Source organism: Arthroderma uncinatum (genome assembly GCF_011692745.1).
Source record: "Arthroderma uncinatum strain CBS 119779 chromosome Unknown scaffold1, whole genome shotgun sequence".
Classification (NCBI taxonomy): Eukaryota; Fungi; Ascomycota; class Eurotiomycetes; order Onygenales; family Arthrodermataceae; genus Arthroderma; species Arthroderma uncinatum.
The window spans coordinates 3,310,162-3,334,822 of NW_022983863.1; the positions used below are offsets into that span (position 1 = coordinate 3,310,162).

The 24,661-nt window shown below is 48.5% G+C and overlaps 4 protein-coding genes and 3 non-coding genes across 7 annotated transcripts; 3 read left to right on the plus strand and 4 right to left on the minus strand.

The window, feature by feature from the left end:
- Positions 1-90: 90 nt before the first annotated feature.
- GIQ15_01008 (ATP-dependent rRNA helicase RRP3) lies at positions 91-1,594 on the plus strand (the record flags this gene model as incomplete). The annotated part of the gene is made up of 2 exons (XM_033548425.1): positions 91-418; positions 495-1,594. The coding sequence occupies 2 exons, from the start codon at positions 91-93 to the stop codon at positions 1,592-1,594; spliced, it is 1,428 nt and encodes a 475-aa protein (XP_033409376.1).
- A 4,285-nt stretch (positions 1,595-5,879) lies between these two features.
- Positions 5,880-5,963, minus strand: GIQ15_t0005. Its single transcript has one exon. It is a non-coding gene; the product is annotated as a tRNA-Ala (tRNA).
- A 2,223-nt stretch (positions 5,964-8,186) lies between these two features.
- On the minus strand, positions 8,187-8,258 carry GIQ15_t0006. The gene has a single exon. It is a non-coding gene; the product is annotated as a tRNA-Thr (tRNA).
- A 1,168-nt stretch (positions 8,259-9,426) lies between these two features.
- Positions 9,427-9,498, minus strand: GIQ15_t0007. The gene has a single exon. It is a non-coding gene; the product is annotated as a tRNA-Thr (tRNA).
- Positions 9,499-9,795: 297 nt separating this feature from the next.
- On the plus strand, positions 9,796-10,967 carry GIQ15_01009 (peroxisomal dehydratase; the record flags this gene model as incomplete). Its single annotated transcript, XM_033548426.1, has 5 exons — positions 9,796-9,915; positions 9,988-10,036; positions 10,101-10,421; positions 10,475-10,568; positions 10,625-10,967. 5 exons carry the CDS (start codon positions 9,796-9,798, stop codon positions 10,965-10,967), a joined length of 927 nt encoding a protein of 308 aa, XP_033409377.1.
- A 1,068-nt stretch (positions 10,968-12,035) lies between these two features.
- On the plus strand, positions 12,036-15,489 carry GIQ15_01010 (26S protease regulatory subunit 6A; the record flags this gene model as incomplete). Its single annotated transcript, XM_033548427.1, has 10 exons — positions 12,036-12,039; positions 12,115-12,198; positions 12,258-12,351; positions 12,405-12,510; positions 12,569-12,668; positions 12,725-13,213; positions 13,278-13,349; positions 13,864-14,227; positions 14,307-14,722; positions 14,831-15,489. The coding sequence occupies 10 exons, from the start codon at positions 12,036-12,038 to the stop codon at positions 15,487-15,489; spliced, it is 2,388 nt and encodes a 795-aa protein (XP_033409378.1).
- Positions 15,490-20,507: 5,018 nt separating this feature from the next.
- Positions 20,508-23,682, minus strand: GIQ15_01011 (AGC/AKT protein kinase; the record flags this gene model as incomplete). The annotated part of the gene is made up of 3 exons (XM_033548428.1): positions 20,508-22,053; positions 22,136-22,454; positions 22,596-23,682. 3 exons carry the CDS (start codon positions 23,680-23,682, stop codon positions 20,508-20,510), a joined length of 2,952 nt encoding a protein of 983 aa, XP_033409379.1.
- Between the last annotated feature and the right edge of the window lie 979 nt (positions 23,683-24,661).

Sequence of the window (24,661 nt, forward strand, 5' to 3'; positions counted from 1 at the left end):
AAAGCCGTTGGAGCTTTTTTTTATCTGATAGAAAATCGACAGCGTAAATATATCAAGCAATTTTCCGTTAATAATAGGATAACCGCAAAGATGGCGACAGTTAAGAATGTTAAGCGGAGAAAATTGTCTCATGCGCCCCCCAAGGATGTCTCTGAGGATGTCTCTGCAGCTTCAGAGCAGGAACAGGAAGCTCCCGAAGAAAACGGCGAGGAATCGGCAGACACAGAGGCTCCCAAGTCATTCAAGGAGCTAGGAATCATTGATTCGTTATGCGACGCATGTACTTCCCTTGGATATAAAGCCCCCACCCCAATTCAAGCCGAATCTATACCTCTGGCACTACAAGGAAGAGATTTGGTGGGGTTGGCAGAGACAGGAAGTGGGAAGACTGCGGCGTTCGCATTGCCTATACTTCAAGGTAAATGGATTTCTCTGCACACTGCTGCTATCTAATAAAGACGTAATAGACTAATGGATGTCTGGGATTGATTTAGCTCTTATGGAAAAGCCTCAGTCATTTTTTGGGCTAGTTTTGGCCCCAACTCGAGAACTTGCGGTACAAATATCAGAATCGTTCGAGGCCCTAGGGTCGCTTATTTCAGTCCGATGCGCTGTTATAGTAGGAGGAATGGACATGATTTCCCAATCGATTTCTCTTGGGAAGAAACCACACATTATCGTTGCGACACCAGGACGACTTCTTGACCATCTAGAGAACACAAAGGGTTTCTCGCTGCGCAACCTAAAATACCTAGTGATGGATGAAGCAGATCGACTTCTTGACCTGGATTTCGGCCCGGTGCTGGACAAGATATTAAAGGTTCTTCCGCGGGAGCGACGAACGTACCTTTTCTCCGCGACTTTAAGTTCCAAAGTAGAGTCTCTTCAGCGCGCCTCACTTTCAAACCCTCTGCGGATATCAATCTCTTCGAACAAGTATCAAACCGTCTCGACACTCCTCCAATCATACCTATTCATCCCCCACAAGTACAAGGATGTTTACCTTGTTCACATCCTAAACGAATTTCCCGGCCAATCTACCATCATCTTCACAAGGACCGTCAACGAAACACAGCGGCTTGCTATTCTTCTCCGCGCCCTAGGATTCGGCGCAATCCCTCTCCACGGCCAACTATCCCAATCAGCCCGTCTAGGTGCCCTGGGGAAATTTAGGTCCGGTAGTCGAGATATCCTGGTGGCCACCGATGTTGCAGCGCGAGGTCTTGATATCCCTGCTGTCGATCTGGTGTTGAATTTCGATCTACCCTCTGATAGCAAGACATATATTCATCGTGTTGGACGTACTGCTCGTGCAGGTAAGAGTGGACGTGCAATCAGCATTGTAACGCAATACGAAGTCGAGATATGGCAGCGAATCGAAACTGCTCTGGGAAAGCAGCAGCCTGAATATAAAACTGATAAAGAGGAGGTCATGGTGTTGAGTGACAGGGTGGGAGATGCTCAACGAATTGCGGTGACTGAAATGAAAGATCTCCATGAGAAGCGGGGGACTAAAGGCGCCACGCTTCGAGGACGAAGAAATGGAACTGATTCAAAGAGGGGTAGAGATGACATGGACCGCGAGGAGAGATGATCACCGGGTTAATTGTTTCGTTTATGCTGAATCCAAGGTTATGGTTTACATGGTTAGTCGTATTTTAGCGTTTCGTACACGATGTGAAATATCTAGAGACATGGTATATTTGTGAAATCATAAAAGCTCTTGAGATAAATCTGAAGTTGAATATAAATATTTGTCTAATAGTCAAATGCAAGAATACCTACTTTAGGAGCTGGTAAGGCATAGCAAACAAGAAGCCGAAGGTTTAGATGTTCTTTTCAAGGAATGATAAGATACATCTATAGGTATCTGGTCCGAAAATTGTAGCCTTTTGTAAATGACGCCCAGCCAAACATAGGACGAAAGGTGGTAGGTAGAAAAGAAGCTGAACGCTGTTCCAAAGTAATTAACAAGCATTAACAACAAAATATATTTTTTTCAAGTCTCGTAAAACAACCCAGCAAAGCCATTCAATATTGTATGATTTTATAATAACTTTTTTTGGGGGTGCAAAACATCTCATGAGAAAAGTCGTGATTACAAACCATAGAAGCATCATCCATTGAAAATTACAATCATTGCCCGGCTGCAGCTTTGCCAGCTTCCTGGACGACAGCCGCAACCCGAGTAGCCAGATCATCAGTCTCTGATCGAGTGGCAGCTTCGGCATATACGCGGACAGCATCCTCGGTTCCGCTGGCACGAGCAAAGCTTCGTCCCTTATTATAGCGGGATTGAAGATCATCAATGCGCTGCTGTGCACCAGCAGGAGACTGAAGTTTTCGCTCAGCGTCAAAGGTCTTGAATATAGATCGATCAGGCACTTCGATTCTGACGAGTCGGTTGGGGAGATCGGTATATGTTGCGACCCACTCCTTCAGAGTCCAGCCCTTGTGAGCAAGGATAACTTCGACCAAAAGCATGTCAGAAAGCGCATCTCCAACTGCCTGGTTAATGAGGTCTGTGAGTGCAACAAGGCTCTCCAATGCATACTGCTGAGCTGGGGACTGTGGCTCGGCAGTCTTGATGGTTTTGAGAGCCTGTTCGGAGAAGGTGATGGTTCCGTGTCCATTGGCCTCGAAGTAAACACCGACGTCGAATCTCATGGCCGCGTGATGGAGATGCTTGACACCAGTAGGGGTGCAGACAACGGGAAGCTTAAGAACCTTTTCAATATATTCCGTGCTGGAACCGTTTGCGTAGGCGGTCTGGACAACACCGATCTTGATCTTGCTGGCAACTCCTGCGTTCTTTGCAAGCTCGCCAATGAAAGAAGCTGCGAGAGTGGCGATGCGGTCACCGTCAAGCAGTCTAAAGACACCACCAGCGTCCATGTAGTAGTATACTAATCGGTCAGCATCACCGTCAAGCGAGGCGCACCTGTCTTGTCCACTGGCTTTAGAGGAAGATGGAGCACGCTGCTTCGTTTTCACGTAGTCTGCTCCGCACTAGATCAACGTATCTATGTTAGCCATCTCTTTCCTCAAGGGGTATCGTTGGGAGAATTGTATTACCTCGGAGTTCAGCCTGTCCGGGTTAATAACATCGTCGTTGATAACGTTAATATCTAATCCGCCGTCTTTGGCAGCTGGTATAAATTTGACGAGCTCCGCAAGCTTTGGACCACCCACGCCGTTGGCACAGTCGACTGTCACTGATCCGGTGGTGGTGCGTCCCTTCATAACTTTCTTAAATGCAGTGCTGAGCTTCTCATAATAACCTTGCTCGGTTGGCTCTCCGTATTCGTAGGGAGTACCCAAGGTGTTCTTGCAGCGAACAATATAGTGAAGCTGGGGGGTGGTCATATATTTAAAATCGGTGGATTCGACTCCAGAGGCTGTCATGGCTGCGCTGAGTGCTCCGGCAAGCCTCGCGCCAGAAGCTCGAGTATCTCTAGCAAAAACCACGCGGGCAGCGTTGTCCATTTTAATTTCAATCTCATCGACAAGTTTAGCGTACTCCTCTCCGAGGGTCTCTAGGGGAGCGTTTGCCAGTCTGGTAGCGTAGACTTCCCATTCAGCCTATTAAAGGTAAGCCAAAGATCCCACTGAACCGAGCTATGGCAGCTTCCAAGTGTTTCCTACCTCCAACATCTCGCCCTATAGTTTTATAACCAGAATTAGTGACCTCCTCATAATCAGATATACAGCTAAGGACCACACATACCATTGGGTCAACCAGCTTAACGCCATTGTCCTCTGCCGGATTGTGGCTAGCAGTGATCATAACACCAATGTATTGTCCGTTGAGCTTCCTCGAGCGCAGGCCAGCCAAGAGTCCTACGGCAAAGACGACGGTGTTGAGGAGCTCTCTATGAAGCGTCCATTAGACAGATCCATGCGCGAGGAACGGCAATGCAACCGGACAAGGCTCCTTACGATTTCATACGGAACTAGATTTGTCCATTGGTTAGTCCAGGGGGTATCTCTCCAGGGCGCCTACACGAGCATGAACTTACTCCAGCCGTTCCATACTCAAAGATCTTTCCTTCGGGCTTGGTATAAGCCGAAGCGGCCTTGTTGATGGCCTGTTGAACCTCTGCGGAAGCCATTGGTGATGATATCCTCTACGACGAGTGAGAGAGTGTGTGGTGGTAGAGCGTAGCGGTGACAAGCTCGCTCTTTATATACGGCGGGGGGGAGAGGGGGAAATCAGCTGAGGTTTTGGGATGCACAGCGAAGAAGCGTGGGGTTGGAGGGTGTTTGGCGTGTTTGCAGCACAAGCATCAGAAAGCTTCACATGCGGTGGGATGGCCTGCATTATTGGATAGACTACAGCAGGCATTTATATTTACTGTCCAGGGCGTATAGAAATATATATTTATATCAATGATATATATATTAATAGCTCCATTCTATGTCGTATGTATCACGCACGCAGACGCTTCTCGGTGATGTCGAACTCTGCGTCCTTGACGAGGAACCTGTGGGAAAAGAGGCCACCTTGGTCAGTAAAAGGCTGGCTGGCTGTCTGGCTGTCTGGAAGGATCAGGGTACAACTCACGCATACCACCAGATGGTGGGGACAACTGTGCCTAAGTGCCATAAGCTGTGGGCATCGATAAACCCGCCAATCGGAGGGAAGTCGAGGAGCTCAAGGCTCATGGCCAATATCAGCCATCCCACAATCATGCTAGGCCACACCGTCCAAGACTTCGTATACCTCTTGTACTGCCGAAAGCTAAACACAGTCCACATCAGATTCTGAATTATACCCACCACGACGTTGGCAGCCATGTTGTAGGTGTAGTCCCACGACCAGAAGCTCAAGTACGAGACGTGCATGAGGTATAGCGTCCCACAGCAGACCGTCCACCACCGTAGGAGCGACGGCTTATAGTGCGGCCGCAGCTTATCCAGGCGGAATATCCTGATAACCGCCAGGTACAGGCCGTACAGCACGCTGGCCCCGGCCGCGAAGTAGTCCAGCTTCTCCGTCAAGGGAAAGTCCCTCGCATGGAATATCATGCTGAACGTCCAGCTAGCCAGTCCGATGTAGCCGAGCCACAGGTAGTACTTCCGCATCGTGAAAGACTGCGGTATCCGTTCCTTCACTGCCTGTATTCCGCGGTAGTGGGCGAGGTAGTTGAAGAGGGAGAAAACGACGGAGAAGAGCTCCTGGATGCCCATGACTCGATGGAAGGGCCATTTGCCATGATATTGGACGACTGGGTTGAGCATTGGCGGCTCCCTGGCCACCCGCAGGTTGGTTACGACATGCTGGCAGGTGTAGTCGCAGTTCGACGGGCAGTCCCAGAGTAGGAGCCGAAGGTGTAGCGCTGTTCAAGCTTGATCCTTTAGTCGGAAGAACGAGTTGTAGTCACGTATGGCAAGACTTACGGAGCGAAACCTGCTTTGTCTCACACTGTTCTTTCTTGCATTTCTATCTCGTCAAGAATAGTTAGACACCGTCTGAGCATGAGGCAGCAGGGAAGGCTGTACCTCGAGACAATCTTTAAATTCCGGCAGTCTATCGCCAAGGGAGGCCTGGGATATATCGACCAGGAGTAACCAAACACAAAGAGCCAGAACCCATCGAGCAAAGGGTATCCCAGTGGGTTTCATGATTGATGCAAGACCTGAAGGAAGCTCCAAAAGTCGCTTTGATCGCGAAAAGGGTGATCCTCCTTGGCAGTTTATAGTGGTTAACAGAGTAACAAGCTCCTCCTACTTTGTTCAGGGGGAGCTGACGACGCCAGCAAAGGAACCCCTTGACATGAAAATAGGCCTCTGCTATAAATACTACACATATAAAAGATAGACACAATCATGTATGGGCATAAAAAATAAAAGGAAAAAAAAAAGAAAAAAAAATAATCTGGACAATGTGATAATCGAAATCACGACCTTCCGTAGATATGCCAAGATGCAAAACGGACGTTATACCACTAAACTAATTGCCCCGACAGCTACACAACTTCGACCTTGAGTTCTACAAGACCACAGAATAGCAGGGCAGGTGCAAACGGTGCAAACTAAGAAAATCTCCCGCGTCTTTTTTAATTTTTTTAGATGGTGGGTTATGGGAAGGGAGAGGCCTAACTTTTGAGCAGTGGGAATTTTCTCTCCCCTTGCACCTACAGACGATTTCACCTTCCGAGTCGTTACTGCTTAGACGCCCTAGTCACTCTATCGTTCAGCGTACTGTCTAATTTTCTGCGGTTTCGTCGTTGAGTCCCTTTGCAATCATGGATACTTCAGCAGATAGCACCAGCCAGGTGGGCTTCACTGCCTCCAGCGCGGACAGGATGGTTGGAATGGACCATGCTGAGGTCCGTTACTTTACGAGGTATGTTGTGAACAGCTCTACTGCTGTAATTGTTAAGTTACTGACTCTTCTATAGCTACGATCATTATGGTAATACCCCCACCATGATATGAAGTGAGAAGGTGGTTTGTGAATATCTTGCTAATGGTGATGGCATATTTCAGGAATCCACGAGGAGATGCTTGTAAGTTTGGACTCGAATGCGACTTTTATAACGCGGCAGGATGTATACTAACCATGCGTGACACGTATAGAAAGATGAAGTGAGAACTCGCTCATACCGTGATGCTATCTACAATAGCAAACACCTTTTCAAGGACAAGGTGGTTCTCGATGTTGGCTGCGGAACTGGTATTCTCAGCATGTATGCATTCCCACGCACATATACTTGATAGCTGGGTGGATTGTGGCTAACCAACTCCGCGTGAATAGGTTTGCTGTCAAGGCTGGCGCAAAGCATGTTATCGGTGTCGACATGTCCTCCATCATTGGAAAGGCCCGCGAGATCGTGGAGGCAAACGGAATGTCAGACAAGATTACCCTTCTCCAAGGCAAGATGGAGGAGGTAAACCTTCCCTTCCCCAAGGTTGATATCATCATCTCAGAGTGGATGGGATACTTCCTTCTCTATGAGTCCATGTTGGACACCGTCCTCTACGCTAGAGACAACTACCTCAACCCCAACGGTTTGATTTTCCCTGACAAGGCCACCATCTACCTTGGAGCAATCGAGGATGGTGATTACAAGGAGGAGAAGATCGGATGTACGTCCCTACTTTTTTCCCCTTGATACTTTTACACTGCTAACTAGCTCTAATAGTCTGGGACAATGTTTACGGCTTCGACTACTCGGCCATGAAGGACGTTGCTCTTACTGAGCCTCTGGTTGACACCGTTGAGCTAAAGGCTCTAGTCAGCGACCCCTGTGCCGTTATCACTTTCGACCTTTACACCGTTACCGCCGCGGACCTATCATTCAAAGTCCCATTCAGCCTCACCGCCAGACGCGACGACTACATCCACGCCCTGATTGCCTGGTTCGATATTGACTTCACCGCCTGCCACAAGCCAGTCCACTTCTCAACTGGGCCCCATGCCAAGTACACCCATTGGAAGCAGACCGTCTTTTACCTGCGTGACGTCCTCACCATCCGTGCCCAGGAGGCCGTCACCGGCTTCTTGGAGAACCGACCAAACCAGAAGAACAAGCGTGATCTCGATATCACGATAGGTTTCGAGTTTGATGCCCAGGACGAAACCCGTAACACCCAGGGCCTCTGCCAATATAGAATGTGCTAAGCGCATTTCTACCTGCCGGCTTTTCTGGTTTCTGGTAGTGCCAACCTTCGCGTTCATTTTTCGTTGTTTTTTCGCTCAAATCGATTCGGATCTGCTTGGGACTTTGTTTCTTTGTTTCTTTCACTACGGAACGTATGAGTTGAGAAAAGATATAACTAAGCAATATGGCAATGGCGTTGGGAATGTATCTGGCGTGTTCTTAAGTGCATGGGCTATAAAAGGAGAGATGATGATGATATAAACGGCGATTTTTTAAAGCTCCTCGATTTGCAATTGATACCCTCGAGTAGATGCTTAGTCTAACCGATTTGTTTAGTTTATTAGCATACATTTATATTTTGATTTTCTCGTCTGAAGATATGATGTCTCCCCCCAAATATTCCTTCCTGGGTTGGCATAATTAATTATGAAGTGACCACCATCTAGGTCGTTTATTCTCACCTCGTCTTACCACAGTATACACTTGCCCTTCGGCTTAGCTAGTTTAGTCCTTTAACAAAAAAAAAAAAGAATTCGCCCATTCGTTCCCATCAATAAGGGAATGGAAGAAAAAAAAAAATGCCCACACTCAGAATCGAACTGAGAATCTCATCATTACTAGTGATGCGCTTTACCATTAAGCCATGCGGGCTGATTGTTGGGGCAAGGTTCTCGCTTGAAAACCTAGAGGTTAGCCGGGATATTTCGCTTAAACATCAACCTTGTCAACCTCGCACCTCTCCTTCTAAAGACGAGTCAAGGGATGGAGACGAACGTAGTCGGAGGTTTGTAATGGCGAAGTTAAACTACAGATATCAGCCCTGTTTTATAACATTCCCCTTCTCACTTCACCTTCTCCATGCGAGTCTACGGTGTCGATGGCTGTCAATGATACCCTATTCCCCCTATGGACCTATCTAGTCGACCACGAAATAGGGAGGTCCGTGAGACAATTCAAGAAGACAAAGATGACAGAATTGCAATTACTCCGTACAGTGACGTTGCTGCTAAACGAACAACAAGCTAGAATGAGAAGTGTGTGAGGTACCAATCCCGCAATCCCTAGTGCATATAACCCTCAGGTGTTGTGTGTCCGCCGTGAATATCTCTTCCGAGCAGACTTCGTGCAACACCATCGTCTTGGAAGTTCCGAAGTGCAGCTGATATCTATTAGCTGTAATACTTTTTTTGAAGAAGGTTATAATAATATACCTTTAGAAATACATTTATTTAAATGAAGGCTCCAAACCTCCAAACCAGCCAACATCTTCATTTACATCATTGCTATGCTTTTGAAACAACTCAACCGCCCATGGAATTTAGTTTTTAACTGTCCCTACTGTCAATAAGAATAGCCAACATGCTTTCTACATTAGGTTAGAAGTACAGACTCCGAGACAGTGCCTCATACTATACTTTTCGAGGACTTGGATCCCGGGACATTCGAAGTCATCACACGTCTTTAGCCCCCTTTAACCACCCACGAATAGTTGTATCTACAGAGCTAAGCACAGCTTCAAATTTTAGTTACTTGTGGCATTTCAAACTCGTTGAGTACGGAGTAACAGTACTCCGTAGAGTGACTATAAATGTCAGTACCCTCATGGCTGTCGCCGTAACAGAAAAGGAGAAGGTCACATGACACCCACCACCAACTGCCGACTATTTGCAAATCTCAGTACGGAATACTGAAGCATTGCACATAAGATTGTTGCAAAAAGATAGTTCACGCTTAAGTATGGTTAGAGGTTTGTAAACGTGTCCCTTGATGGAAGGCGAAATAAGGAGAAAAATAAGGAGAAAGAAAGAGCAAAAAAAGATGCCCACACTCAGAATCGAACTGAGAATCTCATCATTACTAGTGATGCGCTTTACCATTAAGCCATGCGGGCTACTTGTTGAAAGTTTGGTGGATGACTGCTTTATAAAGGTTAAGACAATTATCCGACAGCTGGTAGCTGAATAAGCCGGTTATTTCAACAGCGCAGCCTCGGCTTAAACAGCTTTAAAGTAAGTTCTCCCGGCAAGGAGCTGTTGATATCAACTATTTAACCCCCCAGAAGAACCGGCAGGCTTATAGTTGTTCTTGTAGATACCATATATAAGGAATTGATATTTAGGCTGCCCTATCATTCATTTGCGTTCATAATACCTCTTGGTCAATCAGCGAGACAGCTAAAGTCGCTAATATGAGCGGTCCAGGAGCAGGCCACCAATTCCCCAGCGAGGAGGTGAGCTGGTTGAAGAGAGACCTCCTTCTTTTTGCTAACAGCATTGGCTGCACGGCTGAAGAGCTTCACTTCTTATATGTACGTTCCTACGTGACGCACTCAGCTCTTTAACCGGAAGCTAATCAACTAATTGTTGTGCTTATGGGATAGGAGCTGCACCCTAATTTTGCAGCTTTCCCAACATATCCTATCGTTCTGCGTACGTTTATATATTAACGACACTCGTGTCCCCTTATTCGCCATGACCTAATGATTCATCATAGCATTTAAATATACTACACAAGAAGTCATTGACTTCTATGCCAGCAAAGCATCTAGGGACATCCCAGGTGTCCCTTCCTTTGACCCCCGGCGTTCGGTCGATGGCCAAAGGAAGATGACCTTCTATAAACCTTTGCCGGTTACCAGTGAGGGTCGCAAGTTCGAACTACGGTCCAAAGTCCTTGGCGTATATGATAAGGGAAAAGCCGGCACTGTAGTGGAAGTTGAAAACTTGATCGTGGATAAAGAGAGTGGGGAGGTTTATACAAAGGTCATTGGGAGCGGGTTTTATGTTGGCCAGGGCAATTGGGGTGGTCCAAAGGGTGAGCTGGGCCCAAATCTTCAAAACCAGGTCCCAATTCTAACCCGCCTATAGGGCCTGCGAGCGTCAACTTTCCTCCGCCTCAAGGGAAGACCCCCGACGTAGTTCACAAGTTCCAGACCACCGAGAATACTTCACTACTCTATCGGTATATATCCCTTTGCAATGTCTATTCTCGAGGTTCCCAACGGCTAACTTTCCTAGTCTCAATGGCGATTATAATCCACTCCACGCGGACCCGGCTCCTGGAAAGAAAATGGGTTTCGGAGGTATCATTATCCACGGCCTCTTCAGCTGGAACATGACTGCCCACGCTGTCCTTGAGAAACTCGGTGGCAGCGACCCCAAGAACATGAGGGAATTTCAAGCCCGGTTTGCCTCTCCAGTTCGGCCTGGCGATAAACTTATCACGGAGATGTGGAGGACGGGTAAACTTGAGGATGGGTTTGAAGAGATCATATTCATCACCAAGAATGGGCAAGGCAAGGTTGTCTTGTCCAATGGCCGTGCTCTCGTGAAGGTTATAGGAGCCAAAAGCAAGCTTTAGACCCCGACATTATGGATATATTTAGCCTAAATGGTAGGCTCTTGAAAGCTTTCTAGCCATCCCTTATGTTTTGAACTTTTATCTATATAAAGACCTTGGCTCGTGGTAGTTTCACTGAGATAACCAGATATCCACGTCTTAAATGACCATTGATTCGCTTACTGGTGTAGTATATGTCCTTTTTATAAACAAGTATATACTTGACCTTGTGTCCTTAGTCCATGAAGTTGGATATTCTCCTAATAAAATGTTCTTCTGCGCCAGAAGAAGTACCCCGCCACGTGACACTTCTGGATATCGGAAGTTTTAGCAAGCTCCAATCACGGAGCTCTTTTGTTGCTGTTGCGGAGGTTCTTGGACTCGCTATGAAGCCATCCGTATTTTAACGTGAAGCCGGTTATTCCTTAGCGGGATCAGACATTTAGTTATATTTATACGGGATCTTCTCCTGACAAGCTCTTACAACCCCGCACCATAGAGTAAAGTTGAGAAGGATTTCATTATTCCTTCTAGTTCTCGCAATATTTTCTTTTTATATATTTATCTACATTTTCGTCACACGATACGATAAAAATGAATGGCCTTCGACTGGTTCGGGCCATTCGTACCCCACAGTAAGCTACAGCCCTTTTGCAACATCTTATATTCATACGGTTCATCTGCTCATGTTTTCTCAGACCAACGAATAATATATCCCGCCTGTCAAGTCATGTACCGGTTTGTTTTTCTTTGAATATAACTGTACCTTCGATGGATACGGAAATTGATATAAATACCACTGCTTTATAATATAGCGTCCACCTTTTAAGCCGAATTTCCAATTATACCCTACAACCTTATACCCTGGAGTTAGATCTTTGTCATACTCCTCTTCCATGAAGGCGGGAGCAAAATCAAGTGATCCTCAGTTGGACTCGTTAGCCGGGTCTTCGGTTTCTCTACCTATTCCCGGTCTTGAAGGGCGCAAATGGTACCTTACCTGATTTTGTCCGAAATCCTGTTACTGAGCTAATATTTAGACATGTATAGGTCAAATTTTTGGCTGAGGGACAACTGCCAGTGCCGCCAATGCGTACATCCTGAGACTAGGCAAAGGCTTCTGGATACTTTTTCTGTAAATGAAACCTACTTACACGACGACCTTGAGACGAAGCTAACGAGAATGAGCAGCTACCCGAGGACAGCAAACCGGTAGCTGTAAATGCACTGACAGATGGCCTTGAAATAGAATGTATGTATATGATTCATGGCGTTGAATATGCAAATGACCCGGCCCTGACTTTCAAACAGGGGCGGGAGATGGCCATAAAAGTCGTTACGCGTATGAATGGCTAAAGAACCATATCACACCTGACACCACTTCCACAGGAGGACCCGCGTTACGGTAAGTGACTTCAGGATACCATTGCCTTCGACTGTCTTTAATCATCCTTCTAGGGCTGATCTCGAATTTGTTAAAAATACCTCTAAATCGCTTCCAACTGTAGCGTACGAGGAAGTGATGTCGTCTGACGAAGGTGTACGGAAGTGGACAGATAACATTGTACGTCCCTCGAGCTAATAGCATCGCACGCAGGAAGGCTTACGGCTCGTTTTTGTAGTATCGATTCGGTTTTAGCTTCGTCAAGGGTAGCCCTGCGACGCCTGAAGCGACTGAGAAGCTATTAGAACGATTGGCTTTCATCAGGCCGACACATTATGGTAAGTCTGCTAGCTTTCGGGCAAGGAACGAGTGATATGCTAATATATATAAACAGGAGGCTTCTGGGACTTTACATCCGACCTCTCGATGAAGGACACTGCATATACATCACAGCATCTCAATGCCCACACCGACACGACTTACTTTACGGACCCTGCAGGCCTTCAGATGTTCCACATTCTATCACATACCGGCGGAAAAGGTGGAGAGACCTTGCTAGTTGATGGATTTGAAGCTGCTCGTACACTGCTTGCTGAAGACCCTGAAGCTTACCAGGCTCTAAGCAATATTAAAATCACTTCTCATTCTAGCGGAAACGAGGATGTTTGTATCCAGCCAGCCAGCTCATTTTCGGTGTTAAACCACCTCAGCGATTCTTCGGAGCTGTACCAAGTTCGGTGGAACAATGACGACCGTGCCCCTGGAAATGGGGATTCGCTAGAAACGATTCATCGTTGGTACCGAGCTGCGAAAAAGTGGAATGAAATTCTTAAGCGCCCTGATATGGAAATTTGGCTTAAACTCGAGCCTGGGACCCCACTCAGTAAGTATACCTCAAGGGTTAACCTGAACTCGAGGATAGCGACTGATTACATGCAATTACACAGTCTTCGATAATTGGAGAATCCTCCACGGCCGCTCTGCATTCTCGGGAAAAAGACGGATGTGCGGTGGATATAGTAAGTACTCCCAAGGAAGGCAGGGTATTTTATTTATAGAGAAGCCACATATTGACAGTTTTAAACATCACAGTCAACCATGACGATTTTGTGTCACGATATCGCCTCCTCAAGAATGGAAGGGACCAACTGCTTGCACAGATATAGGCCGATGGTAAAGGATTCTCGTGTATATTCCTAGAAAGGAACAGTTGTTAGACAGCATGTTGTAAATAGATAGAATGTTCCCCTGTCTTAGACCTTGTTATTGTGGTATAGTCGTCGAGGCTCTAGAATTGGTTACTCCATGCCTTCAAGAACCTAGTAGAATGAGCCAGGAGACGTTGAAAACAATGACCACGTGACGCGCCTCCCAGGCAAACAATAAGCTTACGTGATGCATCAGCTTGGAGCTCGGAACACCAAGAGAAGCAGCTCGTCCAGCAGCAACAGCCTCAACCACCTACGCCTCTCACTTGCAAACCGCATATCTGCTCTTGTATCATACGAAACTGGGCTGACCCTGTCTGACCAGCCCATTGTACTGAGCTTATCCTTCGTTCTACGGTTTATCTTACGTTCGGCGCCATGTCTACCTTAGAGGATCTCGACGACCTTGAGCGCGAAGACAAGAACCAGAAGGATGACCGAAAAGGTGGCGATGGCAAGGCGTCAGACAAGGACGGTGATGCGGAGATGAAGGAGTCAGAGAAGAAACAGGAAGAAGAGCTCATAGACGAGGAAATCCTACGATCAAGTACAAGAGACATCGTCAACAGACGGAAACTCATCGAAAACGACATGCGGATCATGAAGAGCGAATTCCAGCGGTTGACGCATGAGCAGAACACGATGAAGGAGAAGATAAGGGAGAACCTGGACAAGATCGAAAATAACCGGTTAGACTTACTTTTTACATATATTGCCGCTAAGTCTTTCTGAGGCGACGTCGAAAAATACTGACATGATACTGCTTAGACAACTACCCTACCTAGTTGGTAACGTTGTGGAGTTATTGGATCTTGACGTGGAGGAAGAAGCGGCTGAAGAAGGTGCCAATATCGATCTCGATGCTACCCGTGTCGGCAAATCTGCAGTCATCAAAACATCTACACGACAAACGATCTTCCTTCCACTCATCGGTCTCGTCGACCACGAGCAGTTGAAACCTGGCGACTTAATCGGTGTGAATAAAGACTCTTACCTTGTACTGGATACCCTACCCGCCGAATATGACAGTCGTGTTAAGGCTATGGAGGTGGATGAGAAGCCAACGGAACAATACACTGATGTCGGTGGTCTGAACAAACAAATCGAAGAGCTACTTGAAGCTATAGTTTGGCCTATGAAGGAAGCGGACAGGTTTAAGAAGATTGGCATTAAAGCTCCCAAAGGTATGCTATTATACACTAACTGTTATAGCAACATCCATCCTCCATCATGTTGTTTTGACACCCCGAGGAACGATATATGTACAGATAGCAACTAACTTTTATATATAGGTGCCCTCATGTACGGCCCACCAGGAACTGGTAAGACTCTTCTCGCCCGAGCTTGCGCCGCTCAAACAGACGCAACTTTCCTCAAACTCGCCGGCCCTCAGCTTGTACAAATGTTTATCGGTGATGGTGCCAAGCTGGTACGCGACTGCTTCGCTCTAGCCAAGGAAAAGGCCCCAGCCATTATCTTCATTGACGAACTTGACGCTATCGGTACCAAACGTTTCGACTCTGAGAAGTCAGGAGACAGAGAAGTGCAGCGAACTATGTTGGAACTTCTCAACCAGCTTGACGGATTTGCCTCCGACGATCGAGTCAAGGTCCTCGCCGCTACTAATCGTATTGATGTCCTCGATCCCGCCCTTTTACGATCCGGCCGTTTGGATCGCAAGATTGAGTTCCCGCTACCAAATGAGGAAGCTCGTGCCCAGATTCTTAGAATCCATTCTCGCAAGATGACGGTTGACGATAAGGTTAACTGGCCAGAACTTGCTAGGAGTACTGATGAATTTGGCGGTGCCCAACTCAAGGCTGTTTGTGTGGAGGCTGGTATGATTGCGCTACGAAAGGGTGTCAACAAAGTGAGCCACGAACATTACGTCGATGCCATTTCGGAAGTTATGGCGAAGAAGAAGGATACCAATGTTGGCATATATGTCTAAATGCGCAAGGCTGGTAACAGTTTGGGAGAAGCTATTTTTCCTTTCCTCTCCCTGTTAAATACCAACTCTGTTCTAGATATACAATTTAACGTTTTTACTGCCATACTATTGATTCCAGCTCCATCCGTGTTCCCGTTGTTGAGCAAAAGATTAATTAATGATCAACTGTTGCAATCTACCAATTAAAGTTGAGTTGACTATATCCATAACATGTGCATATTAATTAACTAAACACTATAATTGTAAATATGCCTTGATCATACATATATCCCAACACATTATAACACCTGGTGGTACACATTAAAGAAAACTATACATTATCCCCCTGTTTAGGTAGTATCCGGGTAAATCCGGGGGCGAACAATAAGCAATAAGGGGTCATGAAATAAACAATAAATAGTAGGAGGAACAGGGTTCATACCAACCCAAACGCCAGCCAGGTCAAACCATAAAGGGGAAAATAGAGATATACAAGTAAAAGGTGAAAAAAGAAACGGTGATATCAACGGAAAATATCACTCACGCTGAGCATCGCTGCAGAAGTATCGGCTTTCTTAATACCACCAATATTCCGCTCACGCTCAGCATGACTCCACCACTCCTTGCCGGATTTATGGCCCTGGTTCCATGAACCGTTACACGTCTCCCTAGCCCAAAAGGGTTGATCTCCATTGCCACATGTACCTGGCCAAGCAGCAGACCTGGTAGGGGAAGTTGGAGTTTTAGGTGGCATTGGTGGATTGGAGCCGTTGGATTTCGCACTAACGTGGTTACTACGTCCATTTGACCCGCCCCACACCGAGAAACGGGAGGACGAGGAGGTGGATGTAGTAGTAGTCGAAGGGGAGGACACAGCATCATCGCTGAAGCTGGCATTTGTATTGGCTCGTTTGGAGTTGTGTTGTGCAGTTGGAAGCGGAGGGAGGGCAGGAGTGGCGGAAGAAGCGGCGAACAGGGCGGTTTGGTTTGCTGCAAAGAGGTGTTTATGGCTTACTAGGCCACCGTCCGCGTCTGAGTTGACGATATCGGGTTGGAGGGTGAATCGAGGGGTGATGGCAGTTGTACTGCTTTTGTTAGAAAGACCGACTCGGCCCATGCAGGCAGGTATCAGGAATTCAAGGATCTTGAGAGCAGGTGTTTTCGCGTGGCCGTTGTTGAGGGCTAGAATTGCTTCAGAGCTAACGTAGCCGGGCTGTATAATCACGTTGGGGGAAAGGAAGTCTTCAGAATGGTCGGTGATGACCACTTTGACGCCTGCATCGTTCTCCTTTGCAGCCATATCAATAAGCGCCTGGGAGCGTATACGTGCCGAAGATAGGTTATTCCCCGCTGGCATGGCAAGGGGACGTTTGGGTAGAGATCCATGGGAACTCCTCGGGAGATTGTGGCGATCCGCAGGGACCATGATCAGGCCGTTTTTCGACGGTCGACAAACATTTTGTAATGCTCCTAGGGGATCTATATCAAGCGGTGCACGCAGGCGTTCGAGGGACGGGAAACCGGCATGTAGAATACTCTGGGCTAGGTGCGAGTTTGGTGTATTTGCTGTGCTCAGCATCTTGGAAAAGGGGAGTGTATCGATCTGGTTTAGAGCGTTGGCGGCATTCGGACACGCTACATCCCAGTGGAGGTATTTCAGGGATGCCGAAGCAAGGAGCGGCTGGAATACCATTTCTCCCTCTGGTAGTGATGGAACGACGGTTGACTGTACCATGGAGAACCGTTCCAGACATCCTAAAGAAGCGAGGATTTTCGATAGGATAAGGAGCGAAGATATGTTCTGTTCTATCAAGGCGAGTGACTTTAAACTCCTGGCCTCTGGCCTACCCATATAGCGCGCCAGTCCATTCTCCGTCACTCCCTGAAGCCCTTCAAGTCGAAGGGAGGTCAAGGCTGGGAGAAAGAGTAACGTTCGGTCTGTAAAGTTATCGGCTTCGAAGCCTGAAACAGATAGATGTCGTAAGGCAGGTAGGAAGTTGAACATTCGCAAGAACACTCCATGTTCCAATACACCCTTTGAGTCCATAGAGTGCAACACCATGGACTCGAGCTTCGACCATGAGGTGTGGTAGCTGAGGAATTGATATATCTGACCTTGGTCCAGCATCTCTGCGGATTTATTCTGTGCTCGCTCAGTCACCTCTGCATTCTCACCAATGATCCAAGCATGCTCCTTGAGCTTCCTCCTCGTTGATAGTGCATGGGTGAGTCGATCGAAGTCGTGATTATACGGAATCGACAGACCCAACAGACGCTCGAGATTGGGGCAAACCATGACGACGGAGGCAACCAAATCGCGATACTCCTGTAGAACAAGATGTTGCTTCCCTGTCAATAAGGGAGCATCCAGTTCTGGAACTCTTAGTTCAAAGACCATATTGGCCAGAGCCTTCCTCTCTCGCAGCGTTCGTCTAAGCAATCTCAAACGGCTGCCACGTTTCCACTTATACTTCTTCAAAGGGGCTGGCGAATCGCTGCCGTGAAGATGGATCTTGTTATATCTATAACGACACGAAAATGCCTTATTATTATTTTTGCAAAATGGAAAACGCGTACTGACATGCACCAAAGATGAAGAAAATGGAGCTTACAGTTTACCTCTGACGGCCTTCTCCCATCCTCTATCGGTCAAGCTTAGGGAATACAAGTCTCGCATATAACAGGTCAAGCAACCGTTTGTGCAAGAACCGACATGCAACGACCAGAGATGGGTTAGGATACATTCGTAGACCTCGTCCGGGAGACGATTGGTAAAGACCTGCAGTGGCTGCTGGTCCTGCGGCGAGATCCTGCCATGTTTCGACGGGTGGTATGAATATCTGACGGTTGCATGGGAGTAGAGGTTTGGCGCGCTCGAATTGGCAACCTGGTTCGAGTAGAGAAGGGGGAACGTTGGGCTTCTGACTGGAGGACGGGGAGCCTGTCGTGCATGAGCCAACGCTGGGGGATCGTGCGGAGGGGTAAAGTGCTGGTATGAAGCGGTGTTTGAAGACATTCGCGATGGTCCAGAGGTAGCAGTAGCGACGACACTCATTGTTGCAGACGATGGCAACGCAGCATTTCTCAAGGTAAAAATAAGAGAGGAGTCGTACTTTGTCTGCGTGTACCCCGTCTCTGTGTATGTACTGGATGGATTCCTAACGGTTTGCGCGGGCTATGTATGGTTTCTTTTTCACAGGGCTGCGCCTGATTGATGGTGAATGGACGAAAGAGGAGAGGAGGGACGAAATGGTATATAATTAGGCTTGTTTGTCTGCCACCAACGCGCGAAACCAGCTCTCCTCCCCTTCTGATCTACATCCCCGTACGAAGTACTAGGGGGCCTCAAGAGCAATACCCGAGCAGCTTGGACGAATAGCGCCGCGAGTTAGTGAGTTAGTGTGGTAAGACCTGCACCACCAACCATGCGAACGAGGACTTGGCGATAAACATTCCCCCCCCATCCCCACAAGCCCAAGGTTGCTAGTCGTAACCCTGTGTGTAGATTCCTTGAGGGTGACGGTTGTCGAGAAGCCGCATTTCGAGAGCCGAAAGACATTGTCCAGCATATATCCCGTCAGAAGTAGGTATGGAGTCCGGAGTATTGGTCTTGGTGCTGTTTCTAGGAGATGAGCCAGAGACAACCAGCCTACCAATGTCTGTCCCGACGACGTCCTGGCGCGATGTTACGCCCGTGGAAGACGCCTCATCGGAGCCTTGACCAAAGTTGACACCTTCTGACGTCCATAGCGTTTCCTGTCAAGGGAAAAAAAAAAGGAGACCTGGCACCACTCAAGGTGAAACACGACAGCGGAATGTGGCCTATCGCCAGGCCACATTAAGCCTGTCAAGCAGTGCACCCCCTGCCCTTCATCTCCACCCGTGGCCCAGCGCTAGCATCCCTCGTACTTGCAAGCCGGTGGTGCGGTCGAGGATGAGGTCACAGCATTAGATGCAGCCATGGATTTTGGTGGAGGTTGCGAAAAAAAAGGAGGCGTGGGCCCGGGCGCCCCTGGTTGGCCGGATCGGGATGCACTAGCGCAGGAACCGCGCGCTACTGACTAAGCAGCCCCTGAACCAGGCTTACTTAGGCACTTGTAGCCAGACGCAAAGACGATACGGATGGTTTTTACTGGAAGGACTTGAAGAGAGGACAATACGATGCTATGCAGGAATGCAGGTATGCAGACGCGGAATGATGGCGGGCTGGGTTGATAAAAATAGACCGTTGTGCAGAATAGGAAAGACGATAAATCAATAAACCGATGAATAAATATCAGCCTCCACCACCCACAGCCCCTTGGCTACATGCAGGAACCTTGGAAATATGCTGTACGGAACGATGACCATGCCACGCAGTTCGACGGTAAAGAGTAAAGAGATGAAAAGGGCTGCACCACAGAAACGCGTATCTGGTATTTATGAAACTGGATTGGGAGCGATATGGCTGATAGATAAAATAAAATATAACAGCAGGACAGTACGGTATAACCCCTTCTTTTTTCTTTTTTTTTGTTCTTTTGATTCGTTTGCGTGATCACTGATAGACCGCCCTCGACCGCTGGTTGATGAGACGAAAATGGTTGAAGTGAAAATAAGCGAGATGGGATGGGATGGGATGGGGAATAGGAATGGGATGTGAGAAGGGAGGCTAGAACGCTGAGCTGAGGTGTCCATTCAACAGATGAGGTAGGAAAGGATAAGATAAAACGGTAGGTGAGGTTGAAAAACCCTCATCAGATAAAGTTGAGATCGTGCCTTGGCCGTAAATAGCAAGGAAAAGAGGTATTGCAGGGCAAGGAAAGGAGGAGAAGATACAAAAAAGCACAAGCATAAATAGGATGGTAGTATGTGCAAACGGCATCAAGTCATGTACTTCATGATGGAGGAGAGATCACAACTAAAAAAAGGCAGCGCGCACGAAGGCAGATAAAGGCAACGCAAGGCAGTATCGGGGGAGGTGACTTTTTTTTATAAAAAATATAGATTTCCGCTCGTTTTTTCTTGTTTACTTTTTTTTTTCTTTCGCTCCCCCATGCTCACATCTCGAAATGATAATCGTCGTGGAATATACCGCCGTCCGCATCGCCGTTTGACATCTGAGGCGCGTCTGAAGCCCTCGTTGTGTTCGTCCTCTCAATTCCGCTCATGCGATGACTATGATCCGAAGCGCCGGCGCCATGGCCTGCGCCGGTCCTGTTACTTCCGGTAACCTTGTTAGGTTGTGTCCATTGATCATGTTCAGGGAAATCTTCCTCCATGTAATCATCCGCCGGATGGCTGGTGTAGCTACCATGGCCGTGGCCGTGGTTCATATGGTGTTCCATCGAACTCTCGTTGACGAAAGTGAACCCCTTGAAGTTTGCCTGCATGCCCGGCGACAAGGGCGTGCCTGCAGGGTTTAACCCGTTAGCCAACGCAGCGGCCCTGGCATTTAGAGACGCCGACTGCTCTAATGCAGTGGTGAATTCCGGATCAAAGTACGACGTGTCCATGACGGACGTTAGCGTCGGTTTAAAGGGAGGGATAACGCCCTTGTTGGCCAGAACAGCCCAGTCGATGTCGTGGAAGAACGGGTGTGCCATAAGTTCCTTGGCATCATCTCGGTAGCCAAGACGATGTTCAGGGTTTCGGTTCAGCAGACCCTTGACAAAGTTCCTTCCTTCAGCGCTGAGCGCATCGCGCGGGAAGCGAACCTTGCCGAACGCAATGTTCTTGTACATCTGCTGCGTGTCCTCGGCGTAGAAGGGGCTCCAGCCACAGCACATCTCAAAGACGAGAACACCCAATGACCAGAAATCGACCATCTTGGTGTACCCTGTTTCGTTGAGTAGGACTTCGGGAGCGAGATATTCGGTCGTACCGCAGAAGGTGTTGGTGGTATCGTCCTTTGTGAGGTTGGCTTTGGAAAGGCCGAAATCGCACAGTGCGATGTGGCCGTTTGCGTCGAGAAGGATATTCTCGGGCTTCAAGTCTCGGTACACGATGTCGTGGTCGTGAAGATGTTGCAGGGCAAGGATTAGTTCGGCAATGTAGAACTTTGCACGGGCTTCTAGGAATCGTCCTTCTTTCTGGAGATGCCAGAATAGCTCACCACCAGACATGTAGTCTGTAACGAGATATAGATCTGTAGGAGTCTGGAAGGAGAACTTCAGACCAACGATGAATGGAGAATCCGTCATCGCTGTACGGACAAGAATGTTTCTCTCGCCAAGGGTATGCGCGATCTCCTTCTTCTGAATAATCACCTTCTTGGACAGGACCTTCATGGCGTAGATTCGTTGCGTATCCTTCTTCCTCACCTGATACACTTGACCAAACGTGCCCTTTCCGATAAGCTTAAGGATCTGGAAGTCGTTGGGACCAAAGTGCCTCTTGTCCGTCTTCTGGAAGCTCATCTGTAGGAATATCTCGCCCGACACGGGTCCCTGGCCGTGAGCGAGTGGGTGTAGAGGATACCATCCAGAAAGCGTGGTGTGGTCTTCCTTCAAGTTGAGGGATAACTTCAGGTGGCCTAGGAAAGCTTCGTGATTCGAACGGTCGTAGACAGACACGTCAAGCTCCGATTCATGTCCAAGGACGTCACTATATTCGGATTAGTAAAAAAAAGGAAGCCAGCCGGGGGATAGAAGGTAGTAAAGGAAAAAGATATGCACGCGCAACGCACAAAATAGCATCGTGATTCCACTGGGGATCAGTGACTTCAGTAAGCCCACTACTATGTCCTCCATCCATCATGCTATTATGGCTGCTCTGCCGGCTCCTCATCGGAATAGCCATGGGTCGCCCCGAGTCGCTATTCGACCGTTGAATCGGCACCGAGCCAAGCGCTTCCAGTCTATTTCTCCCCGAGCCCATACCGGGACCTGTTAGGCTACCACCTGGACCAGCCTTTTCGGCCTTTGCGCCCTTGGAGATGTATTCGTTCCACTCAAAAACGCAAACGACATAGGGATCGATGCTAGGCCGTAGCCCTCGTCCTTCAACTATCTTTACTGTTAGTTTGCCCTTTAAGGAGGCAGTTACCGGAACCCCAGACTCTTCCGAGTCCCCGCTCGATCTAGAAGAAATAGTGGGTTTTTTGGACGCGCTTTTCCGAGCCGTGGCCGAATTCCTGTTTGACGCACTGTCTGGCGTATTGCCCTGATGAGGCGGGGAGTTTTCTATTATTGACCTCGGCGGATCTCTCTTTTCCGCGGCATCGGTTTCATTGGACATGGCGCGGGGGGTAAGCGGGGGCGTGTTCTTTGTACGCGGACCAGCGGCCGCGTTGTCAGTCAGCTTTGCCAGTTCCTCACATGAGCTGGAGATTGAGTGGTGGTGTTGGGTGGGAGATTTTGAGGATGAGGATAGGGAATGGGATTGTGATATTGATTGAGAAGAAGGACGGGAGGGCTTAGAGAAATGGGAGGCCATGACGGCATCGGGCGAGACACTGGAGACAGGGAATGAAGTATGCCGCTTCGTCTTTTGCTTTTGCGACGTTTTGGAGAAAATAAGGTTCTTCAGGGCACGGTACACCGAGCTAACGCCAGTGTCTATCTCGGGAGCACCGTTCTCTACCTCTTCGGTATCCTTCTGTGTGATAGAGCAGAACGAGGAACGAGGGGGTGTAGGTAGAGGGTTGACGGCACCACCACTACCGCTGCCATGGACGCCGCCGCCACCGCCGCTGCCAACACGACTGATTCCATCCCTGGCGGAGGCGAGGTACTCTTTATCTGATATAACATCCAAGCTCTGGGTTGTGACAGGAGGGGAGGAAGAAGAAGAGGAGGAGGAGGAGCAAGGAGCTGGCGCAGAATGTTGGCGACCACGATCCAGCAGGTTCGTGGACTCAGATAATGAGGGGCAGGGCGGGTGTGAAGATTGAGAGGTTGGCGATTTCTGTGCTGCCGCTGATATTCCCTGTGTCTCTCCACCGGCGGCCTGGCAGCGTCCACCGACATCACGCTCATCACTATTATGCTCCCCTGGGGTATGGCGGGCTGGAGAAGGCATGGGAGGAGATCGTAGACTGGTGGTAGGGGCTGAAGTAGAATCGGAACCGGCACGAACCTGTGCAAAGAAACTAGGCATTATCCCCGGGACGCGCTTGTCGGAGGGATCTGGCTGCGGCGTCGCAATTCCCGAGGGCGTCGAGCCCATGGAGCCGATCTGGTCCTGGCTGTCGTCCCCATGTTTCTGGCTGTATATTGGACGTGGGTTAGCCATCTGTAGTCGACGGACGAGGATTTCTGTGGGCAAAAAAAACAAAGCAGAGCAGAGCTAGAGACGGAGAGCAAGGAAGAGAGCAGGGAAAGGGGGCTGGGACTGCTGTTTCAGCATCCTGAGGCTGCACTATTTTGGAGTCTTGCTAGCGACTCTGCATAGGCCAGAGGTTGGTCGACCGCTTCCCGTCGATGTGGCTATTGCAAGGACATGATGAACGCCACCAAGCTGTCACAGGCCGGTTGGGGATTCAGCATCTGGACAGGCGGATGCATCGCCATCCAGCAGGACAGACTTGGGGAGGTGATGGGGTTTGTGGTGTGTTCGCCACTTTCTGGCCATGGAGATATACCTGTCTCACCAGCCAAGCAAGTAGTCACCGTTACGCCGTTGGCAGACAGACAAGACATAGGCATCAAGTAGACACGGAGAAGAACATAGACATCAAGTAGAGACAGAGCGACGAGAGATGATAGTAGATGTGAGACTCACTTTTGAAGCATCGCTTGCCGCAGGAGGTCTGCGTGGGCATGGGGATTTACTCCTCCAAACTCCGCCATATCGTTACCTGGGTTCCATCCACGAGCACTCCCGAAGTGCGTTGCTCCCTATACCTTTCGCCTTTGCAAGGACAAGTCAAGCCTGGTCGAGTCGACTTCAGGATCAGGTCAGGTCGAGGTCACCGTTGACGTTCGTTCGGGGCGGCGCTGGTCCGGGGCTGGGAGGGGTGCTGGTGATTGGCGAGACGGGCAGACGGGCAGACAGGGCCAGCAGGAAGTGGTGGCGAAGGCGAAGGCTGAACTCCCTGCAGCAAATCAAGTCCACTGCCAGACGTCGATGTCGATATTGATATGTCGATATATCTGAAGAAGCGACGAGAGGGGTGAAAGTTGAGAGGGCGAAGAAAAAAATCTTAAAGGATACGACCAGAACGCTAGATCAGCGGGCAAGGGTTGAGTTAGGTAATGCAGGAAGCCGGAGG